At 39.4% G+C, this 20,903-nt stretch overlaps 1 protein-coding gene across 1 annotated transcript in view; it reads right to left on the bottom strand.

The window, feature by feature from the left end:
* The window catches only part of LOC143021979 (uncharacterized), a 40,723-nt gene extending 21,911 nt beyond the window's left edge, over window positions 1-18,812 (bottom strand). The window contains exons 1-9 of the mRNA XM_076179904.1: window positions 18,771-18,812; window positions 15,034-15,221; window positions 14,011-14,165; window positions 8,345-8,404; window positions 5,373-5,747; window positions 5,043-5,261; window positions 4,631-4,938; window positions 4,348-4,533; window positions 4,138-4,260 (exon numbers count right to left, since the gene is read on the bottom strand). Coding sequence (XP_076036019.1) covers window positions 4,138-4,260; window positions 4,348-4,533; window positions 4,631-4,938; window positions 5,043-5,261; window positions 5,373-5,747; window positions 8,345-8,404; window positions 14,011-14,165; window positions 15,034-15,221; window positions 18,771-18,812 — 1,656 coding nt within the window. The remainder of the gene's footprint in view (window positions 1-4,137; window positions 4,261-4,347; window positions 4,534-4,630; window positions 4,939-5,042; window positions 5,262-5,372; window positions 5,748-8,344; window positions 8,405-14,010; window positions 14,166-15,033; window positions 15,222-18,770) is intronic.
* Window positions 18,813-20,903: the final 2,091 nt, after the last annotated feature.

Here is a 20,903-nt window from a genome sequence, read left to right as displayed (position 1 = left end):
ATTTCTTCATCCAGGTATGTAAATGCCACTTTGATTGTTCTTATTAAATTATAAGTTTCTCCAAAAATATTATTTATATGTTTCTCAGGTGACATATTGTTCATAACAATGACTCCCAGGTCCCTCTCATTTTCTACTTTTTTTATTCCTACTTCTCCCAATTTATATGATCCTGTTATTCTGTTTTTGCTTTTTCCAAATTCCATTATACTACACTTTATAGTGTTGAACTCCATCTCCCACTTCCTGCTCCATTCCCAGACTTTATTTAGATCACTCTGTAGTGACTCACAATCTTCTTTCGTGTTCACTTTTTTTTTAACAGTTTTGCATCATCTGCAAAGAAGCTCATATAACTTTCAATTCCGTCATCCATATCATTAATATATATAGCAAACATTATTGGGGCCAGAACTGTTCCTTGTGGAACACCGCTTATTACTTCATCCCATTTTGAGTGTTTGTCTCTTATCACTACTCTCATTTTTCTCTTGCAAAAAGTCTTCCATCCATTTAAGCAGTTTGCCCTATATTCCTCCTTCAGTTTCTAATTTCTTAAGCAACTTCTTATGTGGTACTTTGTCAAAAGCTTTTTTTAGGTCTAGAAATGCACAATCAGCCCATCCATCTCTTTCTTGTATTATATCTATTAGCCTTGAATAGAAACATATTAAATTGGTGACGCATGATCGTCCTTGTCTGAATCCAAATTGCCTTGGATTTAGCACGTTGTTTTTTCTAAATATTTTACCCATCTACTTTTGACAATTCTTTCACATATTTTTGCTATTGTACTTGTTAGAGAGGGTCTGTAGTTGGTAGGGTCTTCTTTATTTCCCCCTTTATATATAGGTACTACATTTGCTTTTTTTCCAATCTTCTGGGACTTTTCCTTCTTTCAAGGAACTGTTTATTATGCTATGTATTTTGTCTGCCAGTTCATTCCTGCATTCTTTCAAAATCCAGTTTGCTATTTCATCTGGTCCATGCGATTTTATGACATCAAGATTACTCAAGTGTTTCAATATTTCTTTCTTTGTTACTTCTATTTCTTTCATGGGGGGGGGGGGGACTTTCTCTTCCCATTTGATCTCTTCAAGTTGTATGTTCTCCCTTGTAAACACTGATTTAAAATGCTTGTTCATAATTTCTGCCATTTCAATTTCCTCTGTATTCAACTCCTTGTCTTAATTTCTCCAAATCTTGTTTGTTTTTCAGTTTGTTGTTTACAAATCTGTAAAATAGATTTGGTTGATCTTTACATTTTTCTATGACATCTTTTTCATATTTTCTCTTTTCCTCTCTGCACGCTTGTACATGTTCATTTCTTTAACAAGTATATATTTTCCATTTTTCAGGTCTTCTGTCTTTTTTCCCATTTGGTCCAAGCTTTGTCTCTTTTGTCTTTTAACTCCCTACAACTTTTGTTGTACCAGCACTTTACATATTCTTTTTCTTGTTTTTGTCTTGGGACATTCTTTTCCACTTTTTTTTTTTTTTTTTTAAATAAAATTTTGTCAAAATATTCCATTTCTCTTCCACTGTTGTTTCTTCTTTGTATATTCCTTCCCAGTTTTCTTTTTGAAAGAATTCTCTTATTTTATCAAAGTTTGTTTTTTCATACATCATTCTTCCTTTTCTATATTGTTAATTTCTTTTCATGTATTTTTCCTCATTTAGTTCCAGTTCAATCAGTATATGGTCACTTTTACTTATTGGTGTTTTATATTCAATCTTGTCCACTATTCTAGGTTCAGATGTGATTATTAGGTCTAGTCTCGATGGTTCTTCTTCATTTCTATACCTAGTGTTCTCCTGTATCCATTGCGTCATTGTATGGTCAATAATCATCTCGAGTAGAACATTTCCCCATGAGCCGTCTCCACCCTTAACTGTCATCTCTTCCCAGCAGACTTCTTTGCAATTATAGTCGCCCATCATAACTATTCTTCCTCCATCTTCCATTATCTTATTTAATGTTATCTTTGTGTCCTCTAACATCCTCTTATGTTCACTCTCTTCCCATGAGGCTGTTTTTGGAGGCACATAATTTATCACAAACTTTCTGTTCTTCTTATCTCTGTCTTCCACTTCGATCATAATCATCTCTACTGTATTCTTTCCATATGTGACACTCTTCACGTTTATATCCTTCTTAGTCAGGAACATAACTCCACCCCCTTGCTTTGTCTCTCTGTTTCTAATCCAATAATTATATGCGTCATTTCCTACACTGTTGGGTGGTAGTGGACCTTTTAATTTCGTTTCTACAATTCCCATTATGTCCGGTTCTTTTTCCTTCAGATAATCATTCAGCTCATTCAATCCTGTAATTAATCCATCTATATTTGTGTAAGGCACTCTTAGTTTTCTGTCACTTCCATTGTATTCTCTGTTTCCCTTTTGTTTTTCTCTAGTATTTCGAATTTCCTTACTTTCATATTCACTACTCTCCAATAGAATTTCTCTTTTTCTGACTCTGTTCTGTTCTCGTTTTTTTCCTTAGCTTGTTGTCTTTTCATTTTTCCTCCTCTCTTTCCTCTTTATTCATTTCCCATTTTATCCATACCTTTTTATATTGTTCACTTTCTGCTAGTTTCCCTGTTTTTGATAAGATATTCTCTGCCATCGTTTGAGACCTGAATTTAATCTTAATTGGTCTGGTCTTATCTGTACTATACTTTCAGTCTAAACTTCTCTTCAATTTGTTTCATAATTTCAGGTTCATCTTCTTGAACTAATTCTAGTAATCTGCTTACTTTTTCATTTTCCTCATTGATTCTTGTGGTTCTATCTGGGTTGTGTTTCTCTTCCATTCCTAATATAATTATACATTTCTTTTTATCTGCTAAGTCTCTTACTATATTCTCCTTTTGTCTCATCACTTTAATAACTGAGTCTTCAGTTTGTTCTTTCATTTGCTGTTTAATTATGTCAGTAAATGCAACTTTACTGTTTTCTTGGATTGTCTTCCAACCCTTAGCTTCTTTAGCTATGGCCTCTTTGTTTTCTTTATTATTCCTCTTTAATTCTTCATTCTCCTCTTTTACTTCTTTTAACTGTCTTTTTAGTTCTTCTATTTCCTTAGTTAAGTTTTTGTTTGCCTTCTCTAGTGCTTCCAATCTTTCAACCCTTTCCGCAATTTTTGACATTCTACCGAACCTACTCTCCCAATGTTCGGTCATTTGTTCAAGTTTTTCTTCGAGTCTTGCCAGTCGGGGGAGGTTGGTATCCGCCCCCCCCCCTCATTAAATCCATGGAAATTATTATCCTCACCTTCTATTGTGCTACTCATATCTATGTTTCTAATCTTTACATTTTTGTTAGACCTTTCGCCGTCACTAAATTGGTCCGGCCCTCTTTTGTTTACATGGCGTCTGCCTGCCTGGACCAAGTCCTCTCCTTCCTCATTTCCTTCCATTTCCCTCAGTTATCCCTCCCCTTCTCCTTTTTCCTCACTTTCCCACTACACCATAAGCAATCCCCCCCCCCTGTAAATACAATTGGTACTTCCTTTGCGTTGAGATCCACGAGAATTTCACTTTTTCTTCAGGACGTCAATCTTCGCCGTCCATCCAACGGACGTGTGTGTGTGTGTGCGTGCGTGTGTGGGGAGATGAATGGCTATTGGATTAGTGTGGAATTAACTAGGTTAGGTGTATGCTTTGACTTAACCACATCCTACTTATAATGGAAAAGAAAGGCCTTTTAGAACTCATGTATTATTGGATGATCTAGTGTCAAAGTTTTCTAGAGTCCAATCTATTATTAGTAATCTGATCTGTAAATTTTATTTGAACCAGCAACATACACCTTCACAATTTCATTTATTTCTAGTTGATGATTGGGCAGTGAAACTTACACACACACACGTCATGATCTCTATGACATAACATTATAATCATGCTCACCAGCTCCAGGATAATACCCATTTCAACACTTACAGTATGTGAGAATTTGCTGCAGACTGATATGGTAAACAAAAAACACTAAGTGTCAGACCTGTTATACAAAACTGGAAAACATAAATAAAAATTAAATCACCTATGGATATAAAAAAATTCTAATACAGAACAGGTAACACCTGTACATAAGAAACCTAAACATTATCTAAAAGTAACCATGGAATAATCTTACCTCACAATCCTCACGCTTTTTTAGTCCCTGCGTTGCTAGCACCCGTTCCTCTAATGGCACTTTTTGTATTGCTATATAGCCAGTTAATGGTTCAAACCATGGATCTTCTTGTCCAAAATTTACCTAAGAACAAAAACACAACAATGTCTCTTAAAATCAAATTGGAACAGTAAGTTTATCAACAACCAATTTCTTTCACCCAAAACCTACCTGGAATGAAGAGTTCTTGGTAACAATGTGTGGGAACAGAGCAGCATCACCAATTTCTCTATGACGAATTTCATATGCTATGCCTTGATGTTCACCATTAACTGTGAATGAAATAACTGCTGGTTGAACATCCATATCAAGGAAGCATCCAACAACATCACCCTTTCCAAATTTGATGCCATAATCCTGAAACGAAAGAAAAATTAAACATCGTCTTTTCATTAATACAACACAGCATGATATCCAACCTAAAATACAAGTAAGACATCAAGCAAACTCTAACCTTGAACTTGAGATTGCTTGAAGCTTTTGCAGTACCTCCATAACCATAACTAAGTGGTTCCTCTCCAAGCATTAATCCAGTGTCATCGACTGACCAGCCTGCTCGAATAACATGAGGATGTTGTTCATCAGCTTCCAGATGAGGAACACTAAGATGCTCCATCACTTTCACTTCATAAAACACTTTTCCTTTGGTGAAGCCATATGTTGCTCTCACTCCATGCCACACATAACCAAAGCCTTGTCCAGTTAAAGGATATGCTGACAATCTGTCTTCCTTGTTTATGATGAGACTCATATCTGAATTATCTAAAAATTGCAATAATGTCACTCATTAAAATGTGACGATTCAAGCCAAATAGGCAACATGTAATCCACCAGATACTGAACACGGGAAAACATGAAAAACTTACACCAGTCAAGTACTACCAAGCTCTTGTCAAACTCGAATTCATTTTCTACATGAACTAACTCAACATCTGGTCTGGATCTCTTTGCTACAGGTGTCATTTTTGTTCCTTCTGATGCCCGTTTTTCACCCCTACGCCCCTCTTCAGTAGATTCTACCTTAACTTCTACTGGCTCCTCCTTTACATCCATGGATTCCCCATTGTCATATTCACGTTTAATTTCTGTTAAAAGATGGAAATGCAAACACTGATTGGTATAGCAACAATGAATAACATTGGTAACAAAGTCAAAACTTTCTTGTCACTTGAAAGGTATCTCGGTAATTAACTAACCTTCTACTGGGGCCTCTTCAAACCCTTCCTTGTCATTCCTTTCACAAGGTTCATCTTTTACAGCAGTCATGGGCACATCCTCATCCTGTAGTTCTTCTTTTACTTGCTGTGCAACCTCTTCTTCCTCTTCCTCAATTTCTGCTGGCACATCTTTCACATCTTGTTCTTGTTCCTCTGGCTCCTCCTCTTCATCTTGCTCAGGCTCACTTTCCTGTTCTGGTTCAACTTCTTGATCAACAAATTCTGATTCATGTTCGGCTTGAGGCTCTTGTTCAAAGTCGTCTCCAGAGCCAGGTTCATCAACGAGCTCTGGTTCAGGTTCTGACCCTGCTGCCCCATTATCCTCCACATCTTCAACAAGACTTGTTTCACCACCTGTAAGTTTGAAAACAATGCAGTCACTTATCATCTAATGGCATCAAGGGTCAAGTTTCTTTTCCCAAATATTGCAAAGCACCAACTTTATTTTTAGGGATATAGTTATCACACTTGTAAAGATATATGGACCACTATTTAGGTGTAACTGACCAACTCTCACACACACACATAATGATCTTGTGTATACCATCCACCTTCCCTAATTTGATTCCCTGCCTCCTTTAGAACTATAATATGGGCAAGAATTTCTGACAAGTAATTCCCACTCCCCATATTGACTATCTGAATTGGAAAAGGGGAAATAAAGGCAAGGCTAGGAGCAAATATTCACCTGTTATTACTGCAGCTAAGCAAGCACAAAGAAATGGTTAGCTGCCAATAGCAAGCAGTGGAATGCCATAAAGCCATGTAACCCGCCCAGACTTACGGCAAAACCTAATGACACCAACATTACCATTTTTTTCTTAACAAATTTGTTCCACCCTGGACCCAAACTTCTGTACTGTACTTTATTTATATACCTATACCAACCATTTCGCTACATTGTTCCAGTTGTTTTGCTACAATGTTCAGACCGTTTTGCTACACTTTTTTTTAGCATTTGTGATCTGAATGTGATAAAAAATACAATGTATGCAGGTTTATAAAGAAACTATGTAGACAACAGAAGAAAAATATGCCTAATGAGGCAATTTAGTAATAGATAAAATTGTTTTTATCAGGCCTTGTTTTATGCAATCAGTCATTTCACTACATTGATTTTTTTAGCAATTGAAATCCGAATATGATATAAAAATATGAAGCGCGCAGGTTTTTAAAGTAACTTTGTAGGTGACAAGAAGAATTTGCCTAATGAGGTGATTTGGTGAGATGAAATTGTTTTTATCGGGCCTTGTTTTATGCAATTGTCAGGTAGATAATTATAAAACAGTGACTTATGCACATTATCAGAGCTGGGTGCATTACTTGGTACATTCTGCCGGTGTAGTATGTGGCCTACGAAATTTTTCTTTGGTATTGTATGTGGCTAACCGGACTTCTATTTCGGTATGAACCATTGAATATGCATTAACTTGGTACATGGTATGTCCATCCGAACCAGAGCATATGTCTTTTCTTTGCAATAAAAAGTTAATTTGTACCCACCAGTAAAACCTGACCCTAGACTGGGCGAATACGAGCTAGACGCTGTTGGCATTCTGAGCATTCTATGATCATTTCCTGGCCGTGTTGGTACTGGATCTCGTACTTTACTATAACAATATGTTCAATTCGAATAAAAGAAAAATGAATCAAAAATTAAGAATTATCCATCCCAGTTTTAAATTACTTTAGGTCCCCCAAATTCCAACTGAATTAAAGATTAGAAAAATTTCATTTTTTGAATGTCCGTTCATTTCACGCACATGACATATAAAGTAGAATGTCATGTGCATAAGTCACTTATAATCATCTGCCAGATAATGTGCCTGACAATTGCATAAAACAAGGCACAATAAAAACCATTTTATCTACCGCCAAATTGCCTCATTAGGCACATTTTTTTTTGTCACCTGCACACATCATATTTTTTATGATATTTGGATCTCAAATGGAAGAAGAAGAAGAAGAAGAAGAAGAAGAAGAAGAAGAAGAAAAAAAATTGTAGAGAAATGACCAATTGCATAAAACAAGGCACAATAAAAACAATTTTATCCATCACCAAATTGCATCATTAGGCAAATTCTTCTATTGTCTAGTTACTTTATAAACCTGCATACATCATATATTTTTTCATTTCAGATCACAAACATGGAGAAAGTGTATCAAAACGACCAAAACAATATATCAAAATGACCAAACAATGCTGCAAAATGGTTGGTATAGAACTGGCCAAACACCCTGTAACCCCATTAACCACTTCAGTACGATGATGCCTATATAAGCATCATGAAGCACGAGTGAGTACACAAGGATGCTGTATTGGGATGGTTTGGACACATGGAAGGAATGAGTGAACACAAGGGGGCAACTGAAGATGAGATGAATGGATGGGGTAAAAGGGGCACTGAGAGAGGGGAATGTCTGTTGAGGAAGGACAGGAGAGGACAGAAGATAGGGGTGAACTGAGAATGGTTGTGTATGGATGATGCTGTGGTCCATGCAGGGGAGTGGGTGGAGGATGGAGGGTGAGGGAGTAGTGAAAAATAAATTGGCATAGCCTGAAGGGATTTCTCCCTGTCTTCTCCATTCTGCATGAGGGGGTCACCAATTTAATGAAGCGACCTTGCTGTGAATGTGCTGTCTTGCAACACTGCTTCTGACCCAGGGCAGTGGGCAAGATGCAGGGATGTCCCATCATCCAGAGCCAAGAAAAGAGGGAGGGAAAGGGGTGGATAGGTGTGGAGTATGTGGGGATGGAATGGGTGGGAGTTGTTATGCCTTTGTTTTTGGCTACCTCCCTTGCAAGGGAGGAAGAAAGAGATCTGGGGGTCATGGTGGATCAGTGGCTGCAATTCTCAAGCCATATTCAAGCACAGGTCAGCAAGGCCAAAAGAGTACTTGGAGCAATCAAACACACTTTTACAGCCATGGACAAAACTGCCCCCCTCCACCTGTACAAAAGCCTAGTTCGCCCTCACTTGGAGTATGCCTTGGTAATTCAGTCCCCAAAGCTGAAAAGAGACAAGGATGCACTTGAAAGAGTACAGAGACAGGCAACAAGATTGGTTACAGGATTGTCTCACTTATCCTACTCAGAGCGACTTGCTAGTCTTCAACTCCCAACACTCCAGTTTAGAAGGCATGGGGCGGACCTTATACAAGCTTTCAAGATTATGAAGAACATTGATCAGGTAGACTACAGGAGGGAATGCAACAGCCGTGGAAGAGCGATGTTCAAGCCAACACTTACTACAGCAACCAGAGGTCACAACTTAAAGCTACAATTACAACACCAAACTAGCAACAGAAAAACCTTCCCACCTGCAAGAATTCCAGAACCATGGAATAAGCTGAGCCAAGAAACCATTAGTGTAAAAACTGTAGAATCTTTTAAAAGTAAAATCGCGAAAGAATTGTCAACTGGAGAAGACCTCTACAAGTACAACATTTCCTGCTGACTTCTTTGTGCTTAGGGGCTGCAACCTGCACAGTAACACCACTACAGCGTCCAACCTTGGTATGTGGTCTTATTACCCTTTGGGTTACCTAATGGCCAATAATAAAACTAATTACTAAAGGTAACTAAAGGTAATTACTATGTATGGAACGGTTAGGTTAGGTCAGGTTATACAAGGTATTGGGGTATTTGTGAAATTTCCTTTCTCAGCAATTTGTACATTTTTTTTTTAGGATTTTACAATTACAACAACTTTTGACTCACAGTAGATATCCTGGATGAGGCATTTATCTGGCCTGTACATCCAGCTCAAAGCTCTGCTACTTTTGTGGCAGCAATAAAATACTTCCTGCAAATTAATACATACATATACCAAGGCTTTTCCCCCCTTACAAGGAGGTAGCCAAAAAGGAAAAGGCATAAAATCATTCACACCCATTCCATCCCTGAAAACACTCCACACCCCTCCACCCTCCCTCTATCTTAGCACCTCCTGGATGACGGATCATCCCTGCACCTTGTCCACTGCCCTGGGTTAGAAGCAGTGTCACAAGACACAGCAAGGCCGCTTCATTAAATCGGCAGCCCCCACCTCTCCGTCCCCCCATGCATAAAAGGAGAATACGGGGAGAAATCCCTTTGGGCTGCGTCAAATTTTGCTCACACATACTACCTCACCCCTCCACCTCATGCATCACAACATCCTCCATATACAACCATTCTCCATTCACCCGTCTTCTGTCCTCTCCCGTCCTTCCTCAACAGACATTTTCCTCTTCCCCAAAGCCCCCTTCACCCCATCCATCCACCTCATCCTAGGACGTCCGTTCATGTTCACTCCCTCCACATCTGCCTTCCATACCTCTTTTACTAGTCTTTCTTCACTCATTCTTTCCATGTGTCCAAACCATCCTAATACTCTTTTATCAACCCTATCTCCCAACTCCCTTTCCACCCCTGTTCTCCTCCTCACCTCCTCATTTCTCACTCTATCTAGCCTAGTAACCCCCATCATACTTCTCAGACACCTCATCTCAAACACAATCAAACTCCTCTCTTCCTATCTTATGTTCCATGTTTCTGCCCCATACAGTGCTGTTGGCACAATCACTCCTTCATACAGTCTCCTCTTAGCATCCATTCTCAAATGTTTATTCCTCATTACACTCTTTAATCCACCAAGGCATTTACTTGCTTCTTTCAATCTACATTCTACCTCCACCTTTTCTTGCCACATTTGCACCCAAGTATCTAAAAGTATCCACTTCCTCCAGTCTTTCACCCTTAATGCTCACTTCCAGACTACTGCCACTTTCACCCCTTGTACATCTCATCACCTTACTTTTACCCACATTTATCTTTAGCTTTCTTCTATCACATACTCTCCCAAACTCTGTCACCAACTTCCTCAATCCCTCCTCCGATCCTGCCACAAGCGCAGTGTCGTCCGCAAACAACAGCTGGCTCACCTCCCACTTTTCTCCATTTTCTTTAACCATCTCCAATCCCTGATCCACTACCCTTGCATTTACCTCTCGCACTACCCCATCCATGTATAAGTTGAACAGCCAGGGCGACATAACGCATCCTTGACGAAGTCCCACTTTTACCTCAAAGCACTTACTCTCTCCATTTCTAATCCTGACACAAGCTCTACTATTCTCATAAAAACTCTTGACAGCTCCTAGAAGCTTTCCTCCTATCCCATATATCTGCATAACCTCCCACAGTGCCTTTCTGTCTACCCTATCATAAGCCTCTTCCAGATCCATAAAAGGAATAGTCACCGCAGGATAGCCCACCTGAAGAATTATTACCCAGCTGAAGTTTGGGGTGACAATTCTTCAAGTGATTCATAATAAACACAGAAAACACAAGCCAGTTCACAGAATATGGGGGTCACCCAACTAAATCTACAAAATATAATCAAAACACCAACATGGCCATCCTTGTACACTCATGCCTCATGACGCCTACGTAGGTGATCATATGGAAAAAAATTAACCCTTAAATTATGATTGCATATGAAAGACAACTTTATTAGAAACAAAATGCTTTTTAAATTTTTTAAATAGCTTGAAAAATAAGGGAGATACAATTTTTCAAATTAGTTTTTTAGCACGCATTTTTGGCAAGACTTTACCATAAAATGTTAGAATTAAGGGTGGTAATTTGTAAAGATTTCGGTAAAGAAGTATACATTAACTCTAAACCACTGGTCCAATTTTATTAAAAATTTAAAAAACTTGGGTTTTAAGGATCAACAAATCACATGAGCATGTCAAAAACAATGTGAGACATCTCCATCATACCATATTTGCCTTTTCATGGCAACCACGAAGTTGTCAATTTTCAGATTATTATCAATAAAATCCAAACCACTGGCCCAATTGACATGCAACTTGGAATGTAAAGGTTTTATGGGCCAATAAATCACCTGAGCATGTCAACAACATTGTAGGACCTTCTTCTTACACCATTCTTACTAACACCTATCATGTTGGCATGGCAACTGTTGTCAATTAAGAAATAATCAATAAAATCCAAACCGCTGGCCCAATTGACATGCAACTTGGCATGTGAAGGTTTTATGGGTCCACAAATCCCCTTGCAGGGCCTTCTTCTCATACCATTCTTACTAACACCTATCATGTTGCCATGGCAACTGTTGTCAATCTAGAAATAATCTATAAAATCCAAACTGCTGGCCCAATTGACATGCAACTTGGCATGTGAAGGTTTTATGGGTTAACAAATCATCTGAGCATGTCCTTACCATTGCAGGACCTTCTTCTTATACCATTCTTATTAACACCTATCATGTTGCCATGGCAACTGTTGTCAATTTAGAAATAATAAAATCCAAACCGCTGGCCCAATTGACATGCAACTTGGCATGTGAAGGTTTTATAGGTCAACAAATAACCTGAGCATGTCATTAGCATTGCAGGACCTTCTTCTTATACCATTCTTACTAACACCTATCATGTTGGCATGGCAACTGTTGTCAATTTAGAAATAATCAATAAAATCCAAACCGCTGGTCCAATTGACATGCAACTTGGCATGTGAAGATTTAATGGGTCAACAAATCACCTGAGCATGTCATTAACATTGCAGGACCTTCTTCTTATACCATTCTTACTAACACCTATCATGATACCATGGCAACTGTTGTCAATTTAGAAATAATCAATAAAATCCAAACCGCTTGCCCAATTGACATACAACTTGGCATGTGTAGGTTTTATGGGTCAATAAATCACCTGAGCATGTCAATAACATTGCAGGACCTTCTTCTTATACGATTCTTACTAACACCTATCATCTTGCCATGGCAACTGTTGTCAATTTAGAAATAATCAATAAAATCCAAACCACTTGCCCAATTGACATGCAACTTGGCATGTGAGGGTTTTATCATAAAGCCCGATTCTTCAAAAGCAAACAAATATTCACCGATTCAAACATAAATTTGGTTATCAACCTCAGCAAATTAGTTTTCCGAGTAAAAATATCAAGGTAAGGCATCAATAAAATATTATTTTAATTTAAGAAAATTGTTTTTTAACCTATTTTCTCCTGGTTATGAGCAGCTCAAGATTGTTGGGTATTATACACTTGGTGATTTGTTGACCCAAAAACCTTCACATGCCTAGTTGCATGTCAATTGAGCCAGCGGTTTGGATTTTATTGATTATTTCTAAATTGACAACAGTTGCCATGGCAACATGATAAGTGTTAGTAAGAATGGTATAAGAAGGTCCTGCAATGTTAATGACATGCTCAGGTGATTTATTTACCCATAAAATTTATGGGTCAATAAATCACCTGAGCATTATCACTGCAGGACCTTCTTCTTATACCATTCTTACTAACACCTATCATATTGTCATGGCAACTGTTGTCAATTTAGAAATAATCAATAAAATCCAAACCACTGGCCCAGTTGACATGCAACTTGGTTGATTGATTGATTTATGGAATTTTTGGCTTGAAGGCCAAACGGCGGAGCCAGCAGGCCATTCAGCGCACATGCAACTTGGCAGGTGAAGATTTTTGGGTCAACAAATCACCAAGTGTATATTACCCAACGATCTTGAGCTGCTGATATATGGTAGAAAATAGGTTAAAAAACAATGTTATTACATTAAAATATATTATTGATGTCTTACCTTAATATTTTCACTCAGGAAACTAATTTGCCGAGGTTGATAACCAAATTTGCGTTTGAATCAGTGAATATTTATTTGCTTTTGAAGAATCGGGCATACATTTGCACAACAACAGGATAATTTGAATAACCTGCGCACATGCTGAACGCTCAAAGCATTCAAACTTAGCCAAACAAAATCCAACGGGTCGCAAAATATGGCGTAAACAGTACCAGAGCGATCATAGCACCGTGTTTGTTTCCGTGCGTACCTATATACTAACAACTTAAGGACATCACTTTAGCTGCACAGACCCTCTTCGATGTAAATTAATACACCACATTTAGGATTAACCACTACATTATTGTGACCAATACCAACTAATCTCGTGTTTTGTAGGTCCCTTCTAGTATTCCCTCGGTTATGCCCCCAAAAATTAACAGAACATCATGTCTAAACTAAAACTTCATCAAAATCAAATGTGTAAACAGATTTAGAGCTCTACTCCAAAATAGCATTTTTAAGTACTCAACCTTAACTCGCCTTGGCTTGCAGTCTTAGTTTGTTTATATTCACAATGCTTAGTAGTCTTCTTTTAATTCTAAAGCTAGATTTTCTGGCATAGCAACACATCTACTAAACATACTTGTCCCTTGTCTGCAACTACTTATTACTACAGATTTCCGACATCCATACCAATGTTTAGGTCCCCAAAGTTTCCAGGATGGCTACGTTTGAAATAATTACCATTATGTTTCACACACAATTGTGAAAACATACTCATTCCTAAACTTAAAAAAATAATCAACAATTCAGTTTACAAGTATCATGTATGTAACTATCTTATTCCGCCTTCTTCAGCGGCAGGTGGCCATTCCTTTTTGTGGCTCATACAATCTGAAACCATAGTTCCCTCAAAACTCAATTACCACCAGGAGTTGTTCAAAGCTAATTTTAGCAATGCAATGCAATATCTTCTGGAAAATAGTGGTACACAAACCCATACCTTCAGCTGCTTCATCTTCCAGTGCCTCGCGCAATCTTTCAACAAGCACCTGCTTGTTTCCTTTATTGTCTAAATTTCTAGCTTGTAGCTCTGCTCTCAGTTCTGCTACCTTTAACTTGCTTGGATTCATAATTTCACTCGTAGCTACATTGCACCGTTATATTTCCCCTCACGTCCACCAACAACACCTGTGTATGATGCAACCCATCTTCCCGCTTCTTTCATATTCACTGCCGTGTTGCCACTGTGATCTATGCCAGTTTCCACAAATGAGTGAGTTTTTTCCCACAAAATTCCCACGAGGAGATCTGAATTCCCACATTTTTTCCCACAAAAAGAAGGAATTATTATAAACACAAATAAGTTCATTGCAACATATATTTAATCATATTCTACACTAAAATAATGATAAACAGTTTAAACATGATAGGTTGGAAGTTACAGCAACTTAAAGTTTACTTCTATGTGAAAGATAAAATTCAGAATGAAAACAAAGTACAGGTATTGTCTTATACATTGAAATTATGTTTTAATTATTTCTTCTAAAACTGCATTGAAACTATTAAAAAAATGGTTTTCAAAATACAATTTCATTCTATGTCTACTTCCAAATAAACAATGTCTTGATTTTCTCGTGTTTTTCTTCAGCCTTAGCAAACAAGTTCAACATGTCTTCAGTAGGAATAAGTCAACACAAGATGAACCCTGAAGAGACATGCCATACTAATTTACAAGATAGCCTCAACAGATCGTACCCTAAATTCGTTCCTTACTTTTGAGTGCAAGATGTTCATAACCGAAAATACCCTTTCCACATTTGCATTTGAGAAAGGCAAAGACAATAATGCCACGGCGAAGGCAGAAATATTAGGGAACTTCCGGTTACCTGCAGAATCTAGTTTATCACATACCTCTGCCCAAAATGCAACACTGCTTTCCAAACATGATTTTGGCCATTGCTCAAGGTTAAGTACACCCCATTCATTTTCTAGTCCATCTATATCTATGACTATAAATCTTTACCTGGAAGCAATAGTTGCAATAGAACCCTTGATTTGAGAAGTGGCTACACAAGGATGCAATTTATGTAAAAGTAGGGTGTCAACATTATCTGGCAGGCGCAGCTGCACTTGATTAATCAATTCAAGTACAAACTCTTCACATTTCTCTTTGACGTTAATTAACTGTTTATTGGTTAAGGTACAAAGAGTCTGCAAATGTGTTGAATTCATAACCAAAATTGATAGCATTCAAAGGCAAAATATAATTCTGAAATTTTAAAGAAGGGAGATCTTCCTTGGCACATTTTGATAAGTGACCTGATTCTACCACCATATGCATAATATTAGGATACATATCGATCAGGTCTTCAGTAAGTTTAGCTACCTCAACATTTTGCCCTTGGAAAAGTGTGTTGACTCTCACCACCTCCTTAGTACTTTCCGAACATATAAATGGTACAACTTATTATGAGGATCATTGTATGCTTGGATTAGTTGTTTTGCTGTGTAGCAACGCTCACTTGTTTCGCACATTTCAAAATGCAGTTTTAGGGAGTCCCAATGATCAAGGATAACACCGATTGCCTCCAAACGGGACAATCAATGTGTGCTAGCTAACCCAGGCACTTTCTTGGGTACACGATCCTCAAGAACTTTATACAACTCTGTATATGTGTTGATCCTATTTGGACTATTAGAGAACCATGTGTGTGTCTCTCTAACTAACTAAAAAAAAAAAAAAAAAAAAAAAAAAAAAAAACTCCGAGTCCAGGATGTTGACGAAAACCAATCCTGTGGACTGTAGGATGACTGTCCTGACAATTAATTGTTCCTGTCCACCTACTTTATGTAAACTATGTCGTCACTTAAGGTCTACGTTTGGTACGTCCGAGTCTTACTGCGCACTCAATTCAAATTTCGTAATTCGTTCTGTACGTTGGTCCTACTCAAGGTCTATATACACCAGGTCTAACCGTTTGAGCCGTTCTGCGCAGCTTCTGACGTCATCTGGCTGCTTCCGTTTTCTCTTTGTGAAACACTGAAGAAAACTGTGAAACGCTAAGGAAGACTGGAATTATTATACTTTCCCCCCGTTATCTCTCTCTCTCTAGCTCATTGCTATTATCAGTGTATTTACCTAGTTGTATTTACTTAGTTGTATTTTGCGGGAAGGGGAGCTATGCTCGTGGTGTCCCGCCATTGTATCTCGCAGTGTCTAGTTTGCTTGTAAACTCATGAATGGTTTTTGCGCATACTATTTCATTATCCAGTTTGTTCTAAGTGTCCAAAACTCTGTGGAAAACTTTTTCTTCAGTTCTCTTCTATAGCTATGTTTTTTTATTTTCTTTCCATGTCCTCTTGTGTTTCTCTTGTCCCAGTTAAGTAAGTCTCCTCTATCAAGTATCTCTGTGCCTTTCATGATTCTGTAGATGGTCAATAGGTCACCTCTCTTCTTTGCTCCAGTGTCGGTAACTCCAGTTTAGCCAATCTCTCATCGTATGATAGGATGTAGGATGTGTGTGTGTGTGTGTGTGTGTGTGTGCGCGCGCGCGCGTGTGTGTGTGTGTGTGTGTGTGTGTGTGTGTGTATTTATATGTATTTTACGGGAAGGGGAGATATCGTCGTGTGTGCTTATATGTGTACATGTTCACATGTATGTGTGTACATGTGTGTGTGCGTTTGTGTATGTGTGTATTTATATACTTGTATTTTACGGGAAGGGGAGATATCATCGTGTGTGCTTATATGTGTACACGTTCACATATGTGTGTATGTGTGTGTGTGTGTGTGTTTATATACTTGTATTTTACGGGAAGAGGAGATATCGTCGTGTGTGCTTATATGTGTACACGTTCACATGTGTGTGTGTGTGATTCACCTTGGTCTTTTGGATCACGTGTTGGACTTGTGATCGACAGCTATTTCCCTCCCGGAAGAGAGCTCAGAGCTTGTATGTCCGATCTATGAACTTACACGCACACACATCTCCAACTCCCCGCCCACGAGGGTTGGAGTAACGACTCAAAGCACAGCGATACTGAAAAAAATTCAATCCAGGGCAGGACTCGAACCAAAAACCGCCGATGTCTTCGTATTTATAGTTTGAGTCTCTACCAACCGCGCCACTGAGTCAGTGTACATAATTTGGTGTGTGTGTATTTATATACTTGTATTTTACGGGAAGGGGATATATCGTCGTGTGTGCTTATATGTGTACACGTTCACATGTGTACATGTGTATGTGTGTGTGTGTTTATATACTTGTATTTTACGGGAAGGGGAGATATCGTCGTGTGTGCTTATATGTGTACACGTTCACATGTGTGTGTGTATTTGCAGGGAAACGATGAAAATTAACATTTGGCTTACTTCCTCTTTGGTTTGAGCCACAACCCTGAATGGCACAATAAGCTATATTGTCAAGATCTATATATACCGGTATATATAGATCTTCATTGTCAGAATATAACTAATTACGTGGAGTGGTGCGAGCGGAGGCAGCTACATTCTCATGCAACGAACCAGCTACAACTAACAGTGATGGGACGCGCGAACCCCACTTTGAGCAGCCAGGTGACGTCACGGGCCCGCTGCGCCAACACCCTCGAAATTCGGTCGGAAGTGGTTAGACCTGGTATATATAGACATTGGCTCAGGCCTGTCTTACTTTGATCTTAATCAGTATCCTTATGCGGAGCCCTGAGAAATGACTTTTGCTGCCGATACTGGTTGTTGTTCAGAGAGAGGGTGGTGCTAAACTCAGCCATTTCCGTAGTCCAGTGCAGGTTATCACCTCGTATCACGATTCATAGAATATCCGTAGGTGATTAAACCTATTTTAACGTAGGGAATACAATAACAAAACATATCGAATTGTAATTCTATTTTTCTTTTTTATACTGTAGTGACGTGACGCATCCTACGACCCGTCACACACTGATCAAAGAAATCTTCGGAGCCAGCCTTTCCAAGTTCCCGTAGTTGGCAAGCGTAGTTCGCAAGGACGTCCCGGCCAGCCAGCGGTCAGCCAATCAGGAACTTGGAAAGCTCCCCACGTTCCCGCCAGCCTCCTTTAAAAGGTCGGTGTTTCGCCGAGATGGGCACCAACTGCCCCAAATCGCTCGCTAATTCGCCCGGTGGCAGTAGCCCTCTTTTATACGCTACTATCTTTTCATCTTTTTACAGACATTCTTCCCCTCCCACAAAAACCGATCCCGCGCAAGCGGGTGGTATTTCCTAGGAATTAAGAATTCAGAATTCAGAACAGCACAGTACTGGACAGAATCAACTCAGCTCTCGCAGAAGTCGGACGTCTCCGCTCCAGCTCACCCCTAGCCCCTTGTATCACCACACTCTTGCTCGCGCTTAACTCAACCAACTAACTCAATAGCAACGCCTATTCTCCGTATGTAAAGAAATGTCTCAGGGTAAACACAGACACAAAAGTGCTTAATATCCATTGGTACTCAGTGGTGTACTTTACTTACACAAAGACTTCCGAAATCACGTAATCGCTCTCGTTTTCAGAGTCGTGCTTTCGTAGAAAAGAGAAAGAACACAAAACATTTAGCTGTGTCTGCATCGAGGTCACAGTTAACACAAAAGACACTAGCAACAAGATTCTGACTTGATTAAGTCAATACACAACTACACTGCCCGCCTTCTGTATCCTCTTCTCTTAGCGCCTAACGAAAATTCGTGACTAGACCGTCTTCTCCTAAGGTGCTTCTGCTCTTTCTCTTTTTTTCCTTCTCTGACGTGTCTGATTCTCGTATACGGGTTACCGTCAAGCGCCCTCATCATGAGAACTAATTTCCAAGTGGTTTTCGTGAGAGGTAACTCACGCCCGGATGGCATCTCACTTGTTGACGATGCCAACCGATTGAGCGGTGTGATAGGCAGTGCTCCTGTGCGCTTCGCCCAGACGGAAGGGGCAAATGTCCTCTTCCACTTGATGGATCAGGAAAGTCTCGACGCCTGCTTCGAGAAGAAGACTGTCATTAGGCTGGAGAAGCTGGAATTCTCTCCCCATAGGGTCACACCCACTTATGCTCATGTTAGAGCGTCCATGTACGTGGGTAGGATGGTCCTTGACTCGCTCGGAGATAAGGACGCCATTCTGTGTGATTTAAGAGTGAGGCACACCAGTCAGCGATCCCTTTACTGGGGAGCCCCCCAAGTTTGGGAGAGAGATTGTCTTTGAAGAGGCTTTATTGAAGAAACCCTGCGAGGTTTCAGCAATGGAGACCTAAGGTGCCCCTCCAGATGGGGCAGGAGACATTCCCTCAACAGGGGATGAAAGAACCTCCGCAGAGGAGGATTGAGGAGTACTAGAATTTCCAAGTTGTGGAGGAGAACGATTAGGTCTAACAGTGACTCTTTCACGCTGAGGCTTGGGTTCAGCATTAACAGAAGAATTCGTATTAGCATTTGGGTATGCCTCTACTGGGGAGTCCCCCACGTCTGGAAGAGAGATTGCCTGGGAGGAGGCTACATTGGAAGAAGCCTGTGAGGTTTCAGCAATAGAAGCCTTAGGTGCCCCTCCAGATGGGGCAGGAGACACCCCCTCAACAGGGGGTGAGGAAACCTTCGCAGAGGAGGATTGAGAAGTACAAGAAGTTCTAAGTTGAGAAGAAGAAAGACGATTAGATTGAATAGTAACACTTTTACACTGAGGCTTGGGTCCAGTGTTAACAGAAGAAATTCATATTGGCATTTTCATTTCTATTGGGTTCTACAGTTGGCTGATCCACTTTACTATTTGTTTTAACAACATCACTGTATCTTTTGGAATTATTAAGTGGTCTTTTAGCATGACCAACACTAATATGTTCTGCATGGGCTTTTAGTAGTGCATCCTGTTCCTTCTTATAAATTATTCAGTTCTTATCCTCGACATTATGCTCTCCTTTACAATTTATACAAACGTTTGGGCGGGAACAACCCCCATGCTCAGGCTGAGCACATATCAAACACAGTTTGTCTCTTGCACATCGGCGGGAAGGATGGCCAAAACAGATAGCATTTAAAGCACTGAAGGGGACCGGGCTTAAACTTCTTAACATGAACAATCTCTTTTTCTATCTCTACATAATGAAGCAGATCTTCACCAGAAAAAGTTAGGATAATCATAGAAGAACGAAGGATTTTAAAGCCTTCCTAACATTAGTTGGGCACATTTCTAAAATTTCATCCTCCTCAAAGTCATAGAGATTTCTATTGAAAATTACCCCTTTGGCATAACTAAAGGTATAGTGGGGTTTAACTTCCTTAATGTCCGATTTCTGACTCAAGTTAAGCACCATGGCAGCTTGCTCATAAGACTTTACATGAATTAAGAATGAATTTCTTCCAAATCGTGATACCTTTGAGTTAGTCAAATTACCAGAGCCAAGGTGACTCTTCAAGAATCTTCTAAACTCGAATAAGTTAGCCCGTTCCTTTGCAAAAGTGGATTGGGAGGCCTCTGCACCCTTTCCTCCCTATCCTCTACCGAGTTTTCTGGATAAAAGATATCCAGGTTAGGTGGCGCTCTAGCAACAAGTTGGGCCAAAGATTAATTTCCTTTGGAATTATTATAATCTAAGCAGGCAGCAGCTGCATCCTGATTAGAAAGAATTGAGATCCAGACTAGCCAAGCCTTACAGAATTTACAGTCAGAGCAGCCGCCATGATCATGTATATTTATAGGGCCACACCATACATCAAGAGAGAAGAAAATACATTGAAGAAGATACTGCAGTTGGCCGATGCCTCAAACAATAAAAGAAAAGTCTCTGCAGAGTCGGGAAATTCCAGAAACGACTATTTACACATGCAGGACCTCGGAGGTGAGTTTGAGACTTTGTCAACCCGGAAATTTGTCCTCTTTAGTTTTGTCCCATTTAGGAT

The sequence above is a fragment of the Oratosquilla oratoria genome, chromosome 43, assembly GCF_046742065.1.
Source record: "Oratosquilla oratoria isolate Oo_2021 chromosome 43, ASM4674206v1, whole genome shotgun sequence".
Lineage (NCBI taxonomy): Eukaryota > Metazoa > Arthropoda > Malacostraca > Stomatopoda > Squillidae > Oratosquilla > Oratosquilla oratoria.
The sequence above is the reverse complement of the archived record's forward strand: the minus strand, read 5'-3'. Positions and strand labels throughout refer to the sequence as shown.